The following is a 23,031-nucleotide window of genomic DNA, read 5'->3' as shown; positions in this document are numbered from 1 at the left end:
AAAAAGGAAAAATAGTCAAAATTTATTTCCAACTCGTAAATTCCCAAAACACGGTGTCCATGAAACTCGTTCCGCTTCCATCACCAAAAATCCCCAAGAGACCCACTACTATACCAACTCTCACGAAGAAATCCCCCGAAAACCCGTGAAACCTGAAGAAGACTCACCATCAACAGTCGGCTGGGTCTGCAGATCGAGTGCGCCGACCACAGCATTCCCGGCGAGCAGACACAGTCCCGCGACCGCGCACAAAAAGCATCTTCCCTGGACCCGCATCCTACCGCATTCTTCCAGCAGCGTGTGTTGTCACAAACGTGTTCACAGAACTCTCTTCAACACCCGAAAGAATGATCGCTGTCTACTCCAAGTCTAAAAACTGTCACTTCGTTGAGCACTCGCGTCAAAAAGAGAGTGTGTGAGAGCGAGAGAGCGAGAGAGAGAGAGAGAAGGAGAGAAGGAGAGAGAGAGGGAGCTCGACGCTGTTTGTTTGTAACAACCAGGTGTCTGGAGTTAGGCGGATGTCCTGGGTGACACACGCGCGGCACACGAAACCGATCGATCGCGAGAGCGCACTGGCCGAAGTGATGCCGATGGCGGTAAAAGGGGCGAAAATACGGACGCGAAAACAACGATCGATAGATCCAACAGGCGAAACTCGTCCGTGGCGTACGCGATCCGCGCCGAGGCCGGAGGTGAAGTGCACCGGTGAGCGGGATCTACCTCCTCCTCCTCCTCCTCATTCCCTCTCCCCTCCTTCTTCCTCCTCCACGCGGAGGAGCTCGCCTTTCATTCCTCCTCTCCGGCCAGCCGGGAAATTCTCCTTCACGCTCACCTTGCTACGGGGCCCCACGCTGGACACTGTGCCCCGTGCGAGGATCTATGGTGGGGGGACACGTAGGACACTCTCGACTCCGTACTAGAGACCATGGTGGGGGATACTGGGACACTCTGCGCGCTATACTAGAGCCCGTGACGTGGTGGGGGAACCTGGGACACTCTGAGCCCCGTAACTAGGGCCTGTTGAATGGTGGGGAAACCTGGGACATAGTATGCCCCTTAGTAGGGCCTATGGAATAGTGGAAGCCTATGGGATACTTTGAGCTCCGTACTAGATACCTAAGAATGGAGGGGGCACTTAGGAGACACTGTACGCACTGTACTAGGGCCCATGGTGGGGGACCCTGGGACACTGAGCCCCGTAACTAGGGCCCGTTGAATAGTGGAAACGTGGGACGTAGTATGCCCCTTTGTAGGGCCTATGGGATACTTTAAGCTCAGTACTAGATACCTAAGAAAGGAGGGGGCACTTAGGACACTCTGAGCCCTGTAACTAGGGCCCGTTGAATAGTGGAAACGTGGGACATAGTATGCCCCTGAGTGGGGCCTATGGAATAGTGGAAGCCTATGAGAAACTGTGAGCTCAGTACTAGATACCTAAGAATGGAGGGGGAACTTAGGACACTGTGCGCGTTGTACTATGGCTCATGGCATGGTGGGGAAACCTGGGACACTCTGTGCCCCCTAGAACGATCCATAGAATGGTGGGTGAACTTGGAACAACATCTGTGCTGCATACTAGGGTCTATAGAATAGTGGGAGAAGGTAAAATAGAGTGAGGGTCGGTTTTTTTCTTTCAACAATTGGGCAGTTTTTCCAGAACAATTTATGGAGATACTGTCACCGGGACTCCGTCTCATTAATTTGTTAATGCTCCCCCTTTTTTCTACTATCTGGTCAATTACCTGGACGCGGTTTAGTGGCTTTCGTTGTCGGTACATTACGGAATAAAATGGTAGCTATTAGGTAATGTTTTAATGGATCATGGAAAAAAATGAGGAAGTTTAGCTCGTGAAATAACCCGAAACGATTAACGATTCTTTGGATTTTACTGACAAAGCACTTGATTCGAGGGTTAATTGTTTACGTTTAGTATCAATTTGCGGGACAATTACGCTCAATAGCCCCGACTGAAAGTAATTGAAACGGTGTTTAGAACGATTAATACTTTCCGATGAAATTTCAAGGAAATTTACTACGAAATGTGTGCCATAAAGCGGTTGTAAAGATATTTTGTAGAAAGTTCAATAACACTTCGAACATATGTTCTAAGAAATGTCGAAGCATCTGTTGCCAATTGAATGGGGGGCTTTTCAGGTATGTTCCACCGAATTGTATTGAACTTTTTTTCTCCGGTCCGGAATGTTTTCCAGTTTAATTGCGCGTGCAATTCCGCGTGTCCTTCGCGGAACAAACCGCTTTCGCGATCTTCCCAAAGTAATTTTCTCGCAGAGTCGATATTAGACTGTCCACAAGTCGGATCGAAGAACAAGCGACGCTGTCAGCGCGGCGAAAGCGGTGAAATTGAAAGTGAACGCGTGTCGTTCGGGCGTTTTCTTTTCTTCTCTCCTTCCCATTCAATGCTCAGTCAAACTTCCGATCAAAAACACCCAAAAAATCGGCACGGGAATCACTTTGTTCCCTTCGGTTTCCAAAAACTCCGAATTTCCACTCGACCGCATCTCGTGTCTCAAAATTAAGTGTTCCACTAAAACAAACAACATCAGGAAATTCAGTTTAGTCTAATAAATACAGTAAAGTCTCTAGAATATAATGCTATACAAAATTATTACATTTTCTAACTTTTAGTTACCGTAAATAATTTCCAAATTACAATTTTACGAGAAAATCCAAATATCTGTATCTCAATACAAAAATGAGGACTATCAACGAATTATAGTCTATCGAATATTATAGGATAGTGCACGAATCATCGTGTAACTATAAAAGCACGTAGTGACTCAAAAAGATTGAGAAACAGTGTGACAAACGAATTTCGGCTGACGCAAAAGCATTGTCATAAGAAAAGAATGCTGAGAAAGTCCCTAACGATTTAAAAATATAAAAATATCCTGAACCGAAACACCTATTGTTGAACACAATCAAACGATAAGCATAATTCTTCAATTTCTCCAAACTTCCATCTGGTTTCTTACGGATGCACATCGTTGCAACATCCCCAGGAAAAGAAATACATTTTTCTCGTGGCAATTTGTGAAGAAGAACAGCTATGCTGTTAACGATTGTAAAATGTTAATAACGTTCGTTCATGAATCCAAAGTATCGATGCAGGAATGATAACGTCGACTAGCAATCGCGCGGCATATTTTTGCACGGTTTCTCACAATCATACTTCCAACGGGCACATAAAAATCCGCCGAACCATCTTCCTTGCAACAATTCCAGCTCTCGAAATCATTCAGCTATTCTCCCTCTGTTCTCGGTTACTTTTTCTTTAACGATCTAATTAGCACACAATTGTTCCGTTCGCGATGCAACAGCGTTGCCTTGAATTACATTCCGGCGCGGCGTAATAATCCGTCGTATTAATTACGAATTCATTACGCCGTTTCGAGGATCCCGAGCCGGGAGAAATTTTCCGAATCGATCCTCTCCTTCGAACGAGACTCGATTATGCGCAGCCTGTAAACGGAATTTATGCTCTTTCGTTCGGTGACGCGTGAGACAATTATAGACTCCGAAGTGTGTGCAATTAATTTGCATGCACATTTTAAATTGCGCATTTCTAGAAGGATTAACTATTTAATATTACTATATTAAACAATATTACTATACTAAACAATACAATATTACTATATTATACTATTATTTAACTATTACTATTTAATATTGTCTATTTAACTATTTAATAGTAAATACAGCTGTGCTGGCCATGCGATCGATTTTGTATATTTTATTAAGAATTTAGATTTTGAAGACTTTTTAACGGGAAATGATTGAATCTATTTCATTTTGTTCGAGTGTTTTTTTAAAGAATTATAAATTGAAATAGAATTTTGATTTTATGGGAATTTTGGAGATTAACATTTATCACGTTAATGTAAGAGATCCACTGATGAAACCAAACGATTATCGAACACGGATCTACAGGTTCGAACGATTGAGAGATGACGATGAGGCAAAAGAGTCATGTTACTCTGGGTATTTCCAGCAGGAAGTCCCTGAATATTTTATGGGACGGTGCGATCTGTTTCTCCTGCTCATCTCGTAGCCATGAGACTCACACAGCTCAAAAAAATTATGTAGATTCTCATTGTGCAACATTGCTGTGCATGATGCGCGTTATAATTTTACATTGTAAAACATACCAACGTGACGAGCAAAGTGCACTATGTGCCGCCACTTTGAAAAATCTGAACAAGTTGTTATGTTAACAACCACAACGAGACGCTGAAACTCGTAACTTCTACAAGAAATCGGCATTTCAAAACTTTTTTCATTTCTTAAAATTCGGTTTCGAAGTTAAAAATTCTGAAAAAATTCACAGATGTGCATGCTAATAGCTAAAATGGGCCTGATTATTTTCAGAATTTTCAACTGAAGAGAATGAGAGAAGTTACGGAAAAACCTGATTTTCTTTGTCACCCTCTTACTATCCCCCACGTCGACATACAGAGTTGAAAATTGGCAGAAAATATTTTCTTTGGATAATTATTGCAAATTGAATTTAGTTTGGGGGCACTTCTGACCTCCTTGTCCGGCTACACCCATTAACTGGAGCATAAGTCCGTGTCTATGATCTAGGTTTAGGCGATTCATTTCTTTGATCTCTCTGTCCAACGCAGAACTCATCGGGACAACAAATGGCGTGCAAACCTTCTCCCGGAGAAAGCGTCAGTGGGTCAGGGTGACGACACGCCTCCGTTTCTGCAAAGTCAAACACAGCCGCTTCTCGAGCCTTGTGCGTCGGCCATTATCGAATTATTGGGTCATGCAATGCAAAATAGCAGAGCTCCAGTCGACGTCTAAAAGAACGGAACCCTCCTCTAATTGCCAGAGGTTGTGTCTTCGGTAATAATACTTTCAGATAAAGAATTCTTTTACGGAGAAAAACCGACTTAAGAGCTGCGCTGGTGCACGTGCGTCTGTGTGATCTATGCCTCGCGTTCCTAATGATCTAGCTTGTTCGTGTTCGTGTCTTATGTCATGCTGTCGCTGAACTGGATTCGAAGTTCTCGAGGCTAGGAAATCGCTCTCCGGCTGCTTTATCTTTCTAGACGATTCTCGATCGGTGCCTTACATTTTTTAAATTGTTGAGCAACTGTGATCGATTGTTAGATGATACTATCAACAAATGATCTTTACCTCTCCACGATCACATCTTTTCCATAGATTCCATCGTTCCCATTGGGTCCAGGTCGAGGAAGGGCATAGTTGTCGTCACAGAGGCCACATCGTCCACCATTTTGTTCGAATTGAACCTGTAACAAATGGTGAAATGATTAGAAAAGCGACGCCATTGCTCAAAGACTGCCCCTTTGACTGATTGCCATCCTTGCAACTGTGTATTACGTGTTGCAGTCTTCAGGCGCTACTTAAAATACAACAGTGCAGGAAGTGTTAGTATAATATAATAAATTCTGACTTAGCAACTCAATAATAATATAACATCCTTAAATTATTCTAACGTCTGTATAGTTTCGTATCTGACGACTCCATTTCTGTTAGAAATTCATAAAATCCGCAGTCTATTAATAACCAATAAATATTGCGTCCTTTATTGATTCTACTAGTAAATTGATTCATCGCTCTTTCTTCACAACCTTGTCATTTACAGATTATTTCATATATGTATAAATACATCATATGCCATCAAGCTACTTTTCATTTAATCACCTAACAATTATACTACAGTCTTCTGCGTAAAATAAAATCGCCCGCCTAAATTGCAACAAAATTTGATTGAGTAACGACCTCTTAAAATTCTATTAATGTTCGCATTGTTACGTATATCACCGTACCATTCTCATAATCAGTACATTAATACTGCGCTCCAGTGATTATAATTCCACGACGGTCCCGGCGAAGAACAATCGTGCTCATTGTAATGCTAAGGACCGGGTCGAAATACGGCGATTCTCGAAACAGATAGGCCATTGGAAAATCCGGGAGGTGTGCCCGATGACTAACCACCTGGTTTTGTGAACAGAAACCCCGCGTGCCGTCTCATGGGGCTTTCGAGCATTTAAATAATGGCGGCCGGAGGACTTCCGGTTTGTCAAGTTACAAGAGCCGAGTAAATTATCCCTGGGGTACAAAGACCGTCGCGGGTTAAACATCGGAAAAATTAGGCACACAACTTTCGTGTCACTTGACAAACAATCCGCGTACAGAATCGATGGTTTCTTCCGTTGCTAAATTATAAAGATACTTAGATTAGAACTTAACAATAAAATCACTGTTGTATTAATCCTTGAACCTCGTCTACGCAAACTATGTCGAACAATTCCCATTTTAGCATGTACTAAATCGCTACGAGTGTTGCGAATCGAGTCGTTTTCGTTCATATTCGCGGATAAATCGATCGATTTGCAGCTGGATGGCATACAGTTCGAGTACGACAACGATCGAAAGAGGTCGCCCGCGCGCAGATACGGTAATTGCTCGAATTCCCGGTGGCGCTTGGGGTCGTCGCAATTATCGTTGCCCCGCGAATTTACGCGCGACCCTGTCGTTAATGACGCAATTACGGCCGCCGAATTACGCTCGATTTATTTAACGGCGGGCGAAACAGCTGTTTGTCAGCCGTTCGGCCGTTCATTGCCACGCGCTCGCAATTTCTCCGTCCCGTTTTTATTCAGGACCATTAAAATAATATATTCGCACGGCTAGGCATACTGTTCCACGCTTTCGATCCCGTGCTTTAATTACCCGAGTATCGTAAAAATTCCCGACCAATGATTAACGGAATTTCTCCGATCCTTCGTCGACTGAATTATGCGCTAATTTCGCAAAGCAACCGACTTGTATCGTTACCGTTGGAGTGCAAAGCAAATTATTACAGATTTTTATCGGGCACTGGAGGATATAAAAATGTTATTAAATTCTGTCATTCGTTGCACACTGTTCAGCAAATTCATACTTGTTAATTAGACTGCGGATTTTATGTATTCGCGAGAGAAACAGATGGGTGCCATTTGAAAGCCAAAAAGGAACACTTTTTAAGGCAAATTGGAAACAAGCCAGTGTCGGAGTGTTGACATGAATTTTAACATGTTGCTGTTTCCTATAATCAACATAATTTAATTTAACAAATTTTTGAGTATACTATTTATTGCAGCCTATTTGAAAATTTTCTGTTTAGGAGATGGTAACATCAGCACAGTTCTTGAAGGTCTCCTGCGGCCCACAGCCCAAAGCAGAGGTGCCATCGTCGCACTCTCCCCAGTTGTTTCCGGTCCTGTAGGTCCACCTGATGACGCACTGCTCGCAGGTGACACCTCCAGGTAGGCGAACAGGTATGTTGAATTCGAATTGACCGCTAGGGACCTTGCTAGACCTGGAACCGTCGGCTAACTGAAGAGGATAACGATTGAAGCAGCTTTCGGTCTCCAATTGGCCGCTCCCTTGAAGGGGGCACAGGTGGAAAGTGAAGGTTCCCTTGTGGTTGGCAGTTAACTTCACGTTTACGTTGATTGTCTGACCACGGTTGTACCTGGTGTAATTTATCATTGTGTAATGCATTCGTAAAGTATGATTGACAAGAATGAAAAATGCAATTTGTATTAGATGATACTATCAACAAGTGATCTTTACCTTTTCACAATCACACCTCTTCCATAAGTTCCACCGTTCTCATTGGGTCTAGGTTGAGGAAGGGCATAGTTGTCGCCGCACAGACCACATCGTCCACCATTTTGTTCGAACTGAACCTGTAACGGATGCCGAAATGATTAGAAAAGCGACGCCATTACTCAAAGACTGCCCCTTTGACCGACTGCCATCCTTACAACTGAGTATTACGTGTTGCAGTCTTCAGGCGCTACGTGAAAATCTATTCTTCAATTATTAATAGTGTTGGTACAATATAATAAGTGTTAGTACAATATAATAAATTATAATTTAGCGTTTTCGGTCAGACTAACTGAACCACTTCAACTTCAGGGGACCCTTCAAGATGCACGCGTGTCAGTCAACATGTCAATGATCTGTAATGATCTAGCCAGGATCTTACTTGGTATCCTCCGCAGAAAAGACCCATGTCGTCATAGTTCGGCTCAACGGGGAATCCTTTTCTCCATGCACTGCTCCTGGACACGGGGTCCATCATCATCCCATGGCCGTAGACCTCCAGGAGCTGGACAGCCAGCAGACCGGTGATCACCAAAATTTTCATAGACGCCATAGTCAGCCTAATTACGCGCGGTCGTAACACTGTGCAATTAACGATCCGTTCCTGTTTTATATACCTCGGAAAGAACTGAGATCCACGATTGGCCGAAGATTAGCGGTATTTGTTCTTCTGAAATATTATGTACTTGTGGGAGATTCATCGTTTTTACCCGATAACGACACCGGCCGCTTATCTCTTGCAATCTGTACGAGCAATCTCTGATCATTGCGTAAATGTCTCCGAAGAAAGTTCGTGTCAAAGTGTCACTTGTAACGCGTACCGACACTAACCTGTCGCCTATAAACAAAAATCTTTTCGTTTTCAAATATTTCTTCATGAAATATGTACCATCGTATTCGTGACATTTTTCTGTTTAAAATGGGCCAAACACGACACTGTGTGGAGCATGTTTGCTTGTGTAATCCACCATTCAGTGGAACCTCGATTATCCGAACACATGTTCCACCTTTAGCTCGGATACTCGAGGTTCTGTTAAATGGTAAACGAATAAAGAAAAAAAAATTTTTGTCATTTTATTAATATTGTCGCACTGTAAGTTTATCGTAAAAGGATTTGTTTTAAAAGATTCTAGCTATCCGAGAAAGTTGTGACACCTGTTAAAAAGCATTAATGTAAATTAAAAATCAAGGTAAGCGGAATAATTAAAAACCCAGATTATCTTCGTCGTTAAAAGTCAATAACACGATTTGTGGAATATATTACTTTATCTACAATCAGCGAGAAATTAACGTGATAATATCGAATCGACTTTATTTGAATTAAAGTTCGTTAGCACTGCCTCTTAGTGGAATGAGCTGTCTTAAGATAGAAGCTTAATTCTAGGATAGCAATGGCACGATGATGATGGTCTGTTTGCGATGGATTTACTAGGAAACTGGAAATTTTTTTCAGAAACCTAGTATTTGTAATTTTTATGAGCGTCGTTCAAGACGATCGCAAACATAGTGTTCGATCGTGTTTGGCCTTGTCGAATTCGTGCGTGTGTTTCTTATTTGCTTTGATTTGTTTAACTATTTGTATTGGCAGAATGACAGACCAGCAGACATAATAACCATACTACCTATTTTTGTACGTATTTAATGTTTCAGGTAAAATTTTTCTATACATAAATAGTTAAATAATAGGTAACTTTAAGTAACAATAAACATGTATCATTAAATTAGTTTAATGCCTCAGATATGAATTTACTGCATAGGTAAATAGCATATCGTCTTTCTTAATCTTTGGTAGAGACTTTGAATAAATTAAAGTCTGCTGATCAAAAAATAAAAATGGAGTTTGGCCTTTCAATAAACAGAATTTTCCGTCAGCATGTTCGGCACAGTGATCATTAACAATTTCGTGGCTGTTGTCGTACTGTTATACAATGTTTGTATGATCGATTACGGTATTCTTTAATGACATCATTTATAAATAATCAATTTCAGCAATCTTCGATGATAGGGGCTTGTTATTGAATTATTTACTACGAAAGATTCTATTTTAATTTTTACAGAACTCTTTATCAGTTATTGCTATCTATATTATACTATCAGTCATCGGAAATCTGTTCGTTACCGGATTGCACAGTTTTCTCTGGAAATAAATTATTATCAATTATCGAACATCTGTTTATCATTGTGATTATGTCAGCCACGTGTTTTTGGATTATCGTTTTCTCCAATGTTAATAATAAAATAAAAATTCAACGAATAAAATTGCACAAGTACCACAGTCGATAAATTAGATACCGTAATTATTGATCACCGAAAAGGTAGAGTGTCTGGAGTAATGATCGTTTGTCGATAAAGCAGGTAGCTGTAAATATTTTACTCAATTTGCAATTGTAATTAAAAATGTTCTTTAAACATTGCTCTACATTTAGCAATCCCATAAGACGTGAGGTTTGTTCTTATTACTGTTCTTATACTTAAATATTAGGTTTGATGGGTAAAATACAGGGATCGAAACTCTTGTAGACATTTTCAACAGATTCTGTTTAAAACCTCGAATCAATTCTAAATTCTGAATAAATAGTAATAAATTCAAGTAAGTTCCAATAAATTCTAAAACAATTTTCTTGGAACGTTTGTTGGTAGACTGCGGATTTCATGCATCTATGACAAAATTGTTAAGTACAAAACTGTGTATTGGTACAATTTAGGAACGTGATTACTTGACTTATTAAAATTATAAAACTTGACTTGACGAAAATTATAAGACTTGGAAAACTTTGCAAAATATCCGCAGTCTCTCTCTCTCTCTCTCTCTCTCTCTCTAGATTCCAAAGTACCATTTAGAACATCTTTCAAAATTCTCAGTGTACTATTAGTTTCCACAAAAATCACAAAGAAAGGAAGCTTTTCTGAAACAAAGCGTGCAGATCAGAATTTGTTTAAAACCGCAGTAGGACTGTTGATTTCGATCCCCGGGTCGAATAAAAGACAAGGAACAGGTCGGACGTACATCGTACGACATTTATTCTCTCGTTTCCCTTAAATCGATATCCTACGGTACGGGTAGATACAGAGGATCCTATAAAGGTACACGAATTTCCATGAACCCGGAGAATTCGGGGACATACACCCTCGCATCCCTTCTATTCTACGCTGTTCTGTGCGTGTACAACTGCGTGTGCGTGTGTTTTTGCATATCCATGCCGTCCTATACTCCCCCCACACGAACACCCATACAAGCGCGAAAATCAACAATCCAAAATACAAAGAAAAAGAAAAAATCTCAATCGCCGAAAGCCTCGGTGTGAAACACTTAAAACGCACGATCTACGGAATTCTTTCTACTACGATCATCGATCCGCAAATAAACTCGCAAATCAACGTACGCAAACGGAAATCTTCCGCTCGCAATTTTCGGCAAATATTTACAAAACACTCCACGGTCTCGATGATTTGTGATCGATCGCTCGATCAGCTGGAATATACAAGCAAGATCGATTGCATTTAAAGCGCAGATTATCAGCTAGATAAATTATGCTGGTTTGCTATCGACAAGCACGACGTTTAGCGGAAAAGTTAGGCCAAATTCGGACCTGATGTGCAATACAATCTTTTTTTGTTTTTTTCCAGTCTTGCATTTTTTTCGGATCTTACAATTTTTCGTGGCTTCGAATTTTTTCCTAAATTGATCGACGCGATCTAATTTGCAATTTAGAAGATTCGCCAAATGCGAGAAAATTGATTTAATAATAAATTCTTTTAATTTTATTCTACAATGAGGATCTCTTAATTGAGATCCTTTCCGATTTTATTTTAACAAGAAAGGATCTTTTAGTGAAAAATGTTTTCACATAACTGAATCGAAATCAGATTCATAATTGATAATTAATCGATGCCACTTGTAACGCTGTATTTTCCTTTCTCATGGTACGTACCGGTTCGGTTTAGGGTGTGGCTTGCGTATACAGGTCCAAATTAGGCTACTTTTTCCCGTAGAATGGGGCATACAGACATTCGATGAGACTTGTTGCAACGAAATCTGTCTTGGAGCATGCGACGAGAGTTTTCGGGTGAGTCTAATGTTAACAAATCGGTGGATTAGTTTGTAGATTGTTATAAAATTCCGTCGAAAGAAGAGGGGGGGGGGTGTTTGAAGGGTGCCACGAAACAACAGATTCTCCAGCTGCACGGTTCTCCGAGCAAAATCCAACAAGTTCACGAGCGCCTCCTTCGAATATTTCTCTTATTTTACAACGGACGACGCGTTGGAACCGTGATAATCGACGCACGCGGCCATTTTCTATTTCCCTCGGTCACTACCATTCCTCTGTTTTAATGATCAATTACTATTGTCGTTACTCGCTGTGCGTCTCGCAATCGACGAGATCAAATTTCATTTTCTAACCTGTTGTTCAACCTCGCTGCAATCTTTACTGAAATCGTAACTTTAGAATTAGATTAAAAATTGAAAGAAGCTTCTCGGTCTTCAGAAAATGAACGCTTTCGATGTGTCTAGCAATTCTTTAAACATTTCTTACTGGATCCAATTGAATATCGTTCAATTTTTCACACAACTTAAAACGAATCATGGCGCTTGACAGACGAATTCAAAATTTTAGTAGATCAAAATTATTGTACTATTTTCAACCTTGTAATGGTGTCTTAGGACATCTTGCGATCCCATAAAAATTGTCATTTACAATTAAATTAGACCGAATTGAAGACAATTAAATAGTTCCTTGAACTTCTCTGGAACGTTTTATAATCTTGAATTGTATGTACATATTGAGATGTACTTTGATCAATTTTTATGTAGTTTCAGAACGATTTGTGATCATCGTTTGGGCAAACACGACACCGCTCCACAGTGAACGCATTCTTTTCGCATTGTAAGCGCAAAAATCCGCAGTGTAGACATTAGCATATCCCAGGATCGGAGCAGACAGGTCCTGGCCGCGTTCAATCCCGTAGAAAAAATATCCCCGGTGTATTTCTAGGGAACTGTGCTCCGGCAATCGGCAGAGTTACTACGGGTTCCCTTTAAGCTCCCGGGGCTCTTACATTAACCCCGAAAAGGGCTCCGGTCTAATTCCCAGCGAACGTTTCCCCTTTGACGCGATCAAATCCTCGGCAGCAAATCTGCCGCGAGTCCGATTCCTCGGCTCTTCCGGAAAAAACAGAAATCCTCTTTCCCCTTCTTCCCGAAGAAGCCACTCCGAATTCGAGGGACAAGGCGGCTTTGAATCCATTTCTTTCACTCCTCTTCCCTTTATCTCTGCCTTTCGATTCTCAGCAGAGTCTTCGAGACTCAACGAAGAAATCATCGTACGCTTTTGGCCTCAATTTTGTCTTTCGGTGACAAACTGAAAGTATTTTCCTCGGCAAGCTAGATCCCACGTCTGAAAGTCCTCCGGGAGAAATTAGAAGCATGTACTCTGTCACTACAGTAATTAGACTGCAAAAGAAAAATTGTCCAAATCAATTGCGAGAAGACGGAGCCAGATCATTTCAACCTTTCTAATGGTTCAAATTGCGCCTGTTCATTCTTGCCATAAATGCACGAAGTCTGACAATAATTCAATTATCTGTTTGCGACCTTAAGGGTCGAATTAAATTTGAAATGAATTTATTTCTTGATCTAATCACTTTAGCGCGTCAGAGTTAACGTATTGTGCTTAATACACTTCTTAATTTGCATTACGTAACTAGTCGTGTTCTCGTGCTGCTAACTTCCGTTAAAATCTTCCTGTTCAATCCTGATCGCACGTTATTGAATAGGGAACTGGAGAGCCGAGTCCGCAGCTCGTGAAAATCGATTTCGCGTTTCGAGTTCGAGTGGAAAAGGGCTCCTTCTTTCCGCGCACACGAACTTGGCATTCGAGTCTCGATCGGTTTCCACCGGAACGAAGGGCCGTTTAGCTCGATCCTTTACGAGGGAAAGTATGGCGGAGAAAAGGAGAGGGACGACTCGGTCCTCGAATAGGAAAAAGGCTCTCGTACAAAAATACAGCCAACCCTACTTCGGAATTCATCGGTTTGCCCGGTTAACGTTAACGTATGACGATCGATGCGGTTCTTATTTCGTGAGCGACTTCCTAGATCCTCTAGGAAATCGTTGATCTTCCCTCGGAGAGAACCCAATCTTACACAAGTTTCCGATTTCTCTACGTTTACTGTCTCCTACTGGGACTTGAAACGAATTTATTAAACTAATTATGGAATCCAGTGTGCACAGAGTAAATAATATTTTTTTAGGCTTAGGATTAGAACTGTTTTAAAATTAAATTAAACTTGAAAATTCCTCTAAAATTAAGTTTAAAATAATTCTGCGTCGATTTGTCTCTCACTATACCCAGCTCTGTCTAGAATTCTGATTAACCCCTCACATTAGGTTGTTGCAAATGTTGGAAATTAATAACATACACACTTAGTAGATTTTTTCGAAATCTTCATCTCGAGTCTGACCCGTAAAGGGGTTAAGTTTTCTAGGCCTCGATCTCTACATCCAATCGATTCTATTTTCGTCTGATCGATGGTGAGGGGAATGATCGAGCGGGCACTATCGGATCGCGATGTCGCCGAGATCTCGACAGCCGATCTCGATCTCGATCGACGCACAGCCGGCGAAGAGAGGAATTGCGACGGGGCGTTTCGTTGCCGATCGGATTAGAAAATCGGGTGGTCATGGCGCGGGTCATGGGGGTCGTTGGAAATTGCTCGGAGACGTCTGGCAGCCTACCGGCTAGATCGTCGGGCTAGATCTTCGGATCTACGAGCCTATTTCATCGAGATCGTTCGCCGATTCGTCTCGAGCTGCCCGGTGCTGGACGCCGCTGCCCGTCGCTGCGACGCCGTCGACGTTGAATTCGTCGCCATCGTCGACGACTTTTCCGGGCTTGGTGTTGTCGTGGTCGTCGTCGATCGTTTCTGTGGATCAGAAGGAGAGACTTTTAGATCTTTCGTCGCGAAGTCATTGCTAATTTTTCGCTTCCCGAACCTGTTCTCCTTCTCTCGAGGCTTTTGTAAATTTGAACGCCTCGACGGAGCCTGGGAAATTTTTCTCGCGACTCAAATCACCGCGAACTTGAAGAACGAAGTCTCCTCTTTGCAACGACCCCTTAAAAATTCATGTAAGATTTTTTGGTGCAAAGTTATTACAAATTTTTCGCTTCCGAAGCCTGTTCTCCTCCTCTCGAGGTTTTTGTAAATTTGAACGCCTCCACGGAGCCTGGGAAATTTTTCTCGCGACTCAAATCACCGCGAACTTGGAGAACGAAGTCTCCTCTTTGCAACGACCCCTTAAAAATTCATGTAAGATTTTTTGGTGCAAAGTTATTACAAATTTTTCGATCCCGGAGCTGTTCTCCTTCTCCCGAGGCTTTTGTAAATTTGAACGCCTCCACGGAGCCTGGAAAATTTTTTTTCGCGACTCAAATCACCGCGAACTTGGAGAACGAAGTCTCCTCTTTGCAATGACCCCTCAAAAATTCATGTAAGATTTTTTGTTGCAAAGTTATTACAAATTTTTCGCTTCCCGAACCTGTTCTCCTCCTCTCGAGGCTTTTGTAAATTTGAACGCCTCGACGGAGCCTGGGAAATTTTTCTCGCGACTCAAATCACCGCGAACTTGAAGAACAAAGTCTCCTCTTTGCAACGACCCCTTAAAAATTCATGTAAGATTTTTTGGTGCAAAGTTATTACAAATTTTTCGCTTCCGAAGCCTGTTCTCCTCCTCTCGAGGTTTTTGTAAATTTGAACGCCTCCACGGAGCCTGGGAAATTTTTCTCGCGACTCAAATCACCGCGAACTTGGAGAACGAAGTCTCCTCTTTGCAACGACCCCTTAAAAATTCATGTAAGATTTTTTGGTGCAAAGTTATTACAAATTTTTCGCTTCCCGAAGCTTGGAAGATTTTTTCTTGGATCTCGCCGAAGAAAATCTCGAGCTTCCTTGAGGATTGAGCGAGGCTATCGATCTCGGGGCGACAAGAAGGAGTGGGGAACAATCGACCGTCAGTCAATTTGTTCCTCGTAGTCGAAGATTCCAATAACTCGCGCGGCGAATCGTCTCGAGTTTCCTCGAGGCGTACGCGATCGGAAAAGGAAGGGAGTTTTATGTTCGGCACGGCCGCCGGCCCGGTGAACTTTCGCAATCAGACCAGGGATCACGTAAGCCCCAGTGCCGCACCGGAAGGAAACCATCGGTCACTTCCGGTGTGTGCCGGCCCCTCAGTCCGTGCACGTCCTCGTCAACGGATCCCGGAAATTGCGGCACGTAAAGGTACCGCGCGATGCTCAGGATTACTTCCAATTCGAGTGTCTTTGCAGCTGCACCAGCTGGTTTCGACCTTCTCTTAAATACCCCCCCCCCCCTGTAGCACAAGCCTAACTGATGCTAGAACCACGCCAGAGAGGTCAACACTCGTTAAGCCGACGATCATCCAACCAACTCTTGCCAATTTCGTTAAGCACTCAACGTAACTGCTGTCTTTCCGAATTTTTCGCAACTTGCCGAGTCTCCGAAGAGCCTGACAAATTTGTTTCGTGACTGAAATCACCGAGGGGATGAAGACTGAAGCGTGTTCTTGACAACCGTGTCTTAAAAATTGAGATACGATTTTTTTTTTAAGGCGTTATTGCAAAATTTCGCTTCCCCGAGCTGCTTCTCTATTCTTGAGAGTTTTAGAGATTTGAACGCATCTACGGAGTTCCAAAAATTTTTTCTGGAACTCAAACCAACAGCAGCTTGAAGAACGAAGTCTCCTCTTTGCAATGACGCCTTAAAAATTTACGTACGATTTTTTGTTGCCGAGTTACAACAAGTTTTGCACTCCCTTTGGATGTTTTTCCAAATATATCTATGAGAAGGTAGCTTTTTGGATTCAAATGCCGTCACGGATCTCGAAAAATTTTTTCCGGAACTCAAACCACCAGGAACTTGAAGAACAAAGTCTCCTCTTTGCAATGACGTCTTAAAAATTCTCGTACGATTTTTTGTTGCCGAGTTACAACAATCTCTGCGTGGGAATCTTTGCGACTTGAGATGATCCAACGAAGCTGGCAAAATTATTTTTCGTGATAATTATAAACGGTCTCCCAGCGGCCGAGGAATAAAGTATAAACAAACATTGTTTTTTAAAGTGTGCGCAGACGTTGCCGGAACAAGGGTTATTTATTTACGGTCGATAGTAAAGGGTTTAATTCGTTTTGTGTACTCGAAGGAGAATTAAAACTGCACAGTGTTCTGTGTGACGATTGTGTCCCGGGGATCGAGTCGAATTTTACCGACTTCCGGTTTGTTTGCCCGCCGCTACGGCCCGCGGAGAACTAATTCGAGAGCCAAGAAGACCGACGTTACTCGGAACCTTCTCCTTAAAGTCGGGGTAACTAAAGTTTAAGGGACCGAGGAGCTGGTAAAAGTCTCCTCGAAGTAGACGCTCGAGGGTCGCGGTGATAAAGACAAACGATCCACGATGGATCAATTTGGTACGGGGACGTGGGGAGACAAATGATCCAGAGGGAAGCATTCTCTTCCAACAATGTTCCCCGTGTACCATGGGAAATAGTCCGAAAGAAACGGAGAAAGCCCCGTGTTACTGTACGGGAACCTTTCTTATTTCTAGATTCGAGACGTTGCTTGTAAGTGATATAGGTCCTCCTGCGGTCAGACGAGAACAATAAAATCAAACGCGACCAATAGACAATAGATCTTCATACAAATGCCTAAATAGGAAGAAAAATTTCTTATCCCGTTCTGTGGAAGTTAGGTTATTGCGTATTTTCAGATTGGAGGAGACGCAATCAGTGATACTGGTCCAGCAATGGTCGGACATTATGGGATTGACAGCGTTTAATAGACTGTGGATTGTTATGTAAAATCCTATTTTTATATGTCCATTTCGTGAAAATTAGAACATCTCATATTTTTAGGTTAGAATAGATACTGTCAGGAAGTGATACAGGTCAGCAAGCGGTCAGACAAGCACGCTAAAAGCAACCAGGATCAATAAACTGTGTGGATCTGTATACAATTTCCTATTTTTATATCTTGCTTTATCAAAATTGCAACATTCCATATTTTTTTAATGAGGAATACTAGGAACAAGTGACGTAAGTCGACCAGTGGTCAGACATACACTGTAACAGTGATGAAGATCAATAGTTATAAAACCATAACGAAAAATCGCAGATCAACTTTCGAGGGCTCGTTGTAAAGAAGAGACTTTCCTCTACAAGATCGCGTTGAAATAAACATGGAAAAAAATGTTTTGAACTCCACCGAGACGTTTGAATTTTCTAAAATTTCGCGAAGACAGCGAAGGGCCTGATTTTTGATTTAGCAGTTGTGGAACTTCGGTCACGTTGTCAAGAGAGCCCGAGAGTGATTTACTCTCGCGACCAGTCTCGCTGTCGAACTTTTCTACGCGATCCAATCCCGCCTAACTTCGGCTCGGAACGACCATAACTCCCGTGTCCGTCAGAAGGCACGCCCGATAGACTGGATCCGATGAATCGGCCGTGGACCCACTTCCTGGTCCATTCTCGATGGAGTCTGCTTCCGGATTTTTATACCGGGGACCATGCTTTTCTTAGTTCGTTTCTGTTCGATTAGGTATTCACTGAATATTCACCTGGCTTTTAGCGGAGTTTCGCGGGCTTGAGCGATTTTCGACGATCGGATTTTTCGTCAATATTTTATTTTTTAACGTTCTGGAGCGTCGTAGGGGTCCACTGAGTCATTTTTAATAATTCCAGTGTGTCGAATACAATTATTTTTTATTTTGTTTTGAGAATTAACGAAATTGCAATGTGGGATCCCTTAACACAGCTCACTAAACAATTGTTCACACTAGGTTTACGGAGCACTAAAAGTGTCCAGTTTGGAGTATTTTATAAAAATATGAAAAATATATTCAGCCAGATTTTTAGCAGCTTTTAGCTTAATATATGTTCCAAGGAATAAACGTGTTAAATAAATTTCCTATAGATGCATTTTTACAATCACAAAAATTGTAAATTAATATAAGAAAATCGTGAAAATTGAAATACGTCTGGGAATCGAAAAGTTAACGATTAAATCTTATTAGAGCCGCACACAGGTCAATGATTTTACCTCGAAAGGATAAATTTTTCAATGAGAGGCCAGCTACACCGTGCTACAGTTGTTATTTAATTTTTAACGAAGAGAATGATAGGGAAATTTGAGACACAGCGGATCGTGTACTCTGATCTGCGTATGAAAATTTCACGAGGCGATTCATGGAGAGCGGTTTACGGGGTTATAAATGTTACCAGCTTCAGCGAACATTCAATTCGGATCATGGTTGGGACGAACACGGTACTCGACCGCAAAGCGCAGTGTTAACAAACAGAATATCGAGCGTAATAGTCCTGCCAGTTCACGACACATAATATTATATCATGATTGGCTAATATATCTGCGGGCTGGGACACGAACTTTGGCAAATTGACTGCTGTCATTGGGAAGAAACGCTTTGTGCACGTCACCGCGGAATAGAATGTTATTACACGATGTAACAATTTAATAACAGCTCAAATATCTTGGTAACCAATTTTTGGACTTGACTTTGCACGCTACAGCGGTAAAAAATGTTTATTTTGCTGAATAATGCTACAATTCTCTAAAATTTGTCAAAATGGCGGGTTCTGATATTTTGAATTTAAAATCATTAAGATTCTAAGGACGCTTACATAAGAAATTATTTAGCAAATTTATTTCTTTGGGTATATATTATTTTTAAAATATTGCTAAAAATGTGGGTAGCAGGTTCTTGTTATTTTTATAAAGTAACGCAAAGTAACTTTTGCCTCCGGTTACTTTTTGTTGGTTGTTGCAGTGATTTGTAAGATTACCGGCGTCCGCGTTAATCAAATTATGAAGATCCGAGGGGAAAATGAGTGCCACAGGGTCCCTTCATTCGTCTCAGCTAGCACAGACCGGATCAACGATGTCCTCCCCTAATCCTACCGGTAATCCAGAACCCTGTCCCCTTAACAGTATTTCTATCGAACCTAGATCTAATTCCTGCGAACTTCTGAATCCCCTTAAGACAGTTCAGTCCGGAACTAATTCGAAACTTACGTGTCCCTTCAGCGGTATTTCTCCCTCGTACCGATTTCCTTCGATCCACGCTCCACGGAAACCGGGTCGAATAAATAATCCACATCGACGCAACAAAGTACTATATTTCAACCTCTCACGCAGACGTGTAAAACAAAAAGGAACCGACTCTCGTAAAATTTGAAAAAGTTATGAAATTCTGGAAATTTATAGAAATCCGGGGTGTTTAAATTGTTGTAACTTTGATCTAGGTGGCAGAAGCGAAATTGAAACTTGGAAAGCCAATTTCTGTTTCAACGTTTCCTAAATTCGAACGTTTACGTTTATTGAGCAAGACAAATATTTTCCGAGCACAAAACCACCCTGGATTCAGACTTCAAAGTCTCCCCTTTACCACAACACCATAAAACTCGATCCACGATTTTTTTCTTGCCGATTGATCGCGAATTTGTCGCATTCCGAAGCTGTGTCCTGTTTTTCGAATATTTCCCAAGTTCAAAATTCTCTACAGAGTGGCATAAATTTTTCCCGTAACCGAAACCACCGTGGACTCGAAGCCTTGAGTCTCCCCATTGCAACGACACCATAAAACTCGATCTCCAATTTTTTCTTGCCGATTGATCGCGAATTTGTCGCGTTCCGAAGCTGTGTACTGTTTTTCGAATATTTCCCAAGTTCAAAATTCTCTACAGAGTGGCACAAATTTTTCCCGTAACCGAAACCACCGTGGACTCGAAGCCTGGAGTCTCCGCTTTGCAACGACACCATAAAAGTCGACCCACGATTTTTTTCTGTCGAGTTAACTCGAAGAAACGAGGCACCCGTTAGAACATTCTCGGCGCGACGTTTAATCGAATTTTTGCGCGCGGACGTTCGAGATCGATGCGGAATCGAAACCACCGGAAGTGGTTCCCGGTCCTCCAATTCCGGAGGAAGGAGGTCCGCATGCACGTGCGTCGGCCATCCAATCACCTTAAAATTCGACCGCTCGGCGTCGCAACTCGCCGCGAACTTTCATCGGCGAATTAGGATCGCGCGCGCGTTCGATGTTAATTCACCGGGAATAGATTCAATTAAATATCGCGTAAGGGGTTCTGCCCCGTGTCGCAATTTAATGAAACGCGATCGAGCTCACCTCGGCGTCGTTCTCTTTGTAGGAGGACCAGAAGTCAATTTGTCTGAGTGCCTCCAGCTCGTTCTCCAGCGGGTCGGTGCTATTGCCTTTCGTCGAGCCCGTCCTGGAGCCGGTGTCCTTCTTCCAGGCGTAGATGGGTCGCTCCAGACCCACCTGTACTTGATTGCCGGACCGATCTTGCTCCTCCGTTCTCGCGTTCTCGTTCCTGTTCTCGTCCTCCGACTTCCGCCACTCGTTGCCCGACGATTTCTGCGACGACACTGCGGACACCGCGACGAACGCGTTCTTTGATTTCGCCGACGACGCGTCCGCCGTCGTACCTGGTTTTGATATCGGCACAGCTGTCACTCTGGCGAACAGAAAAGACAATGTTTGTGTTAGTGGAATTTTTCCTTTTCATGAAATTCTCCGCATCGCTATTGTTCCATTGTTCTCGTTCTGTGCTCGCGTTCGTACTCGCGGTGGGTTAAGACTTTGAGGACCGCGTCGTGTAAAAACGATTTTCGGTACACTCTATCGAGGAAAGCAAATGTAATCACGGTCTACAAGGCCGGAGAGAATGTTACAATACATTCCTGTCACGGTAAACTTGACTTTTTCGATTGTGGTACGGTCGAATAAATTATTTCGATTTCGTGTGACAGGTTTATGGCGTGGCATTGAATGTATTGATTCCCTGAAAATTTTTGGGAAACGATACAAAGCGCGTTTACAATCGCGCGGAACGCGGCAAACGGAAAGGGACGAGAACAAAAGAATTAATGGACAGCCAAGGTTGTTTACGTTCGCAGCGAAATTTCCCACTTGAATTTCTTTCTTTCGCATTAATGTGTTGAATATTCGACGTTGCAACGATTCTAATTAAAATAGGGACTTTAATATTTATACCGGAATTGAGTTTAATAAGTTAATATGCGAGCGAATATTCATGGTTTAAAAATTATTCTGTATCTCGAGTACGGATATAATCGCGGGATTGTTGTAATTGCACATAAAGAAAGTTAATGAATCGATGAATTACATTTGCTCGATATAATAATTATGCGAGGGAATAATCATGTGTTAAAAGTTCGGTACAAGGAACTTCGGAGCCACCGTGACCTTGGGGCGCACTCAAATTTATTCGGCGTAACTAAAAGTTAATTTTTATTGCGAGTACTAGTAGCAATTTTTACAAAAAAAAAAAATTAGATGGCGAGATGGTCAAGGGAGTGTTCGTCGACATCGCTGGTAAAAGGGATTGTTATAAATTTTAACCAGCTAGACATAATAAATTTATCAGCGAATTTTGTTCGATTTAATGCGTGCGAATATTCATGGTTTGAAAGTTATTTTGTATTCTGAATGTTAATAGTTATTTTTACCAAAAAATAAGACGGCGAGATGGTCAAGGGAGTGTTTGTCGACATCGCTGGCAAAAGGGATTGTTATAAACATTAAACAGCTGGACATAATAAATGTATCAGTGAATTTTGTTCGACAAATTAATGCGTGCGAATATTTATGGTTTGAAAGTTATTCTGTATGTCGACATCTATTACATATTTTTACTAAAAAACTGCATGGCGAGATGACCAAGGAGTGCTTGTCGATATTGTTGGCAAAAGGAATTGTTATAAACATTAAACAGCCAGAAGTAACAAATTTATCAATAATTACTATCACGGCGATCGAGATCTAGCTAAATTAATTGGGGTGGGGGGAGTTGCGCATCGCTGCGCACCGCGCGCCTGAGCTCCGCGAGCGCGCACAGTCAGTCAGTCGAGAGGGGCACTCAGGAGGGAACGGACGTGGTTCGGGACCAGAAGGCGATGGACTACCTTGGCTTGACCAGAGGTCCTCCAGAGCTGCCCTGGCCTACCCTCACCCCCCTGGCCTACCCTTGCCTACCCTGGAGATGACCAGAGGTCCTGCAGAGCTGCCCTGGCCTACCCTCACCCCCCTGGCCTACCCTTGCCTACCCTGGAGATGACCAGAGGCCCTGGCCAACACTTGTCTACCTTGGTCAACCTTTAGCTAGCTTAAGGTGGACCAAGGGTCATTTAACACTTCTCTGGTTCACCTTAAGCTAGCTCGGGGTGGGCCAGAGATTCTTCGAAGCCTTCACCGCTCACCTTGGTCAACTTTCATCAGCTCTATGTAAGTAACAATTCAAATACACACTTTTT

General features: G+C 42.2%; 3 protein-coding genes across 3 annotated transcripts in view; all 3 read right to left on the bottom strand.

Annotated features, from left to right (window-relative positions):
• Positions 1 to 824, bottom strand: part of Sas (stranded at second) — a 32,599-nt gene extending 31,775 nt beyond the window's left edge. The window contains exon 1 of the mRNA XM_076800601.1: positions 168 to 824. Coding sequence (XP_076656716.1) covers positions 168 to 276 — 109 coding nt within the window. The 5' untranslated portion in view covers positions 277 to 824. The remainder of the gene's footprint in view (positions 1 to 167) is intronic.
• A 6,289-nt stretch (positions 825 to 7,113) lies between these two features.
• Positions 7,114 to 8,266, bottom strand: LOC143361380 (uncharacterized). Its single transcript, XM_076800724.1, has 3 exons — positions 8,033 to 8,266; positions 7,615 to 7,730; positions 7,114 to 7,513 (listed from the first exon to the last, which is right to left on the bottom strand). The coding sequence occupies exons 1-3, from the start codon at positions 8,201 to 8,203 to the stop codon at positions 7,159 to 7,161; spliced, it is 642 nt and encodes a 213-aa protein (XP_076656839.1). The 5' UTR covers positions 8,204 to 8,266; the 3' UTR covers positions 7,114 to 7,158.
• A 2,375-nt stretch (positions 8,267 to 10,641) lies between these two features.
• Positions 10,642 to 23,031, bottom strand: part of LOC143361305 (uncharacterized) — a 263,601-nt gene continuing 251,211 nt past the window's right edge. Inside the window, 2 exon segments of the mRNA XM_076800598.1 lie at positions 10,642 to 14,574; positions 20,864 to 21,212. Coding sequence (XP_076656713.1) covers positions 14,425 to 14,574; positions 20,864 to 21,212 — 499 coding nt within the window. The 3' untranslated portion in view covers positions 10,642 to 14,424.

The sequence above is a fragment of the Halictus rubicundus genome, chromosome 15, assembly GCF_050948215.1.
Source record: "Halictus rubicundus isolate RS-2024b chromosome 15, iyHalRubi1_principal, whole genome shotgun sequence".
In the NCBI taxonomy this organism is placed as follows: Eukaryota; Metazoa; Arthropoda; class Insecta; order Hymenoptera; family Halictidae; genus Halictus; species Halictus rubicundus.
This window is presented reverse-complemented; position numbering and strand designations above follow the sequence as displayed.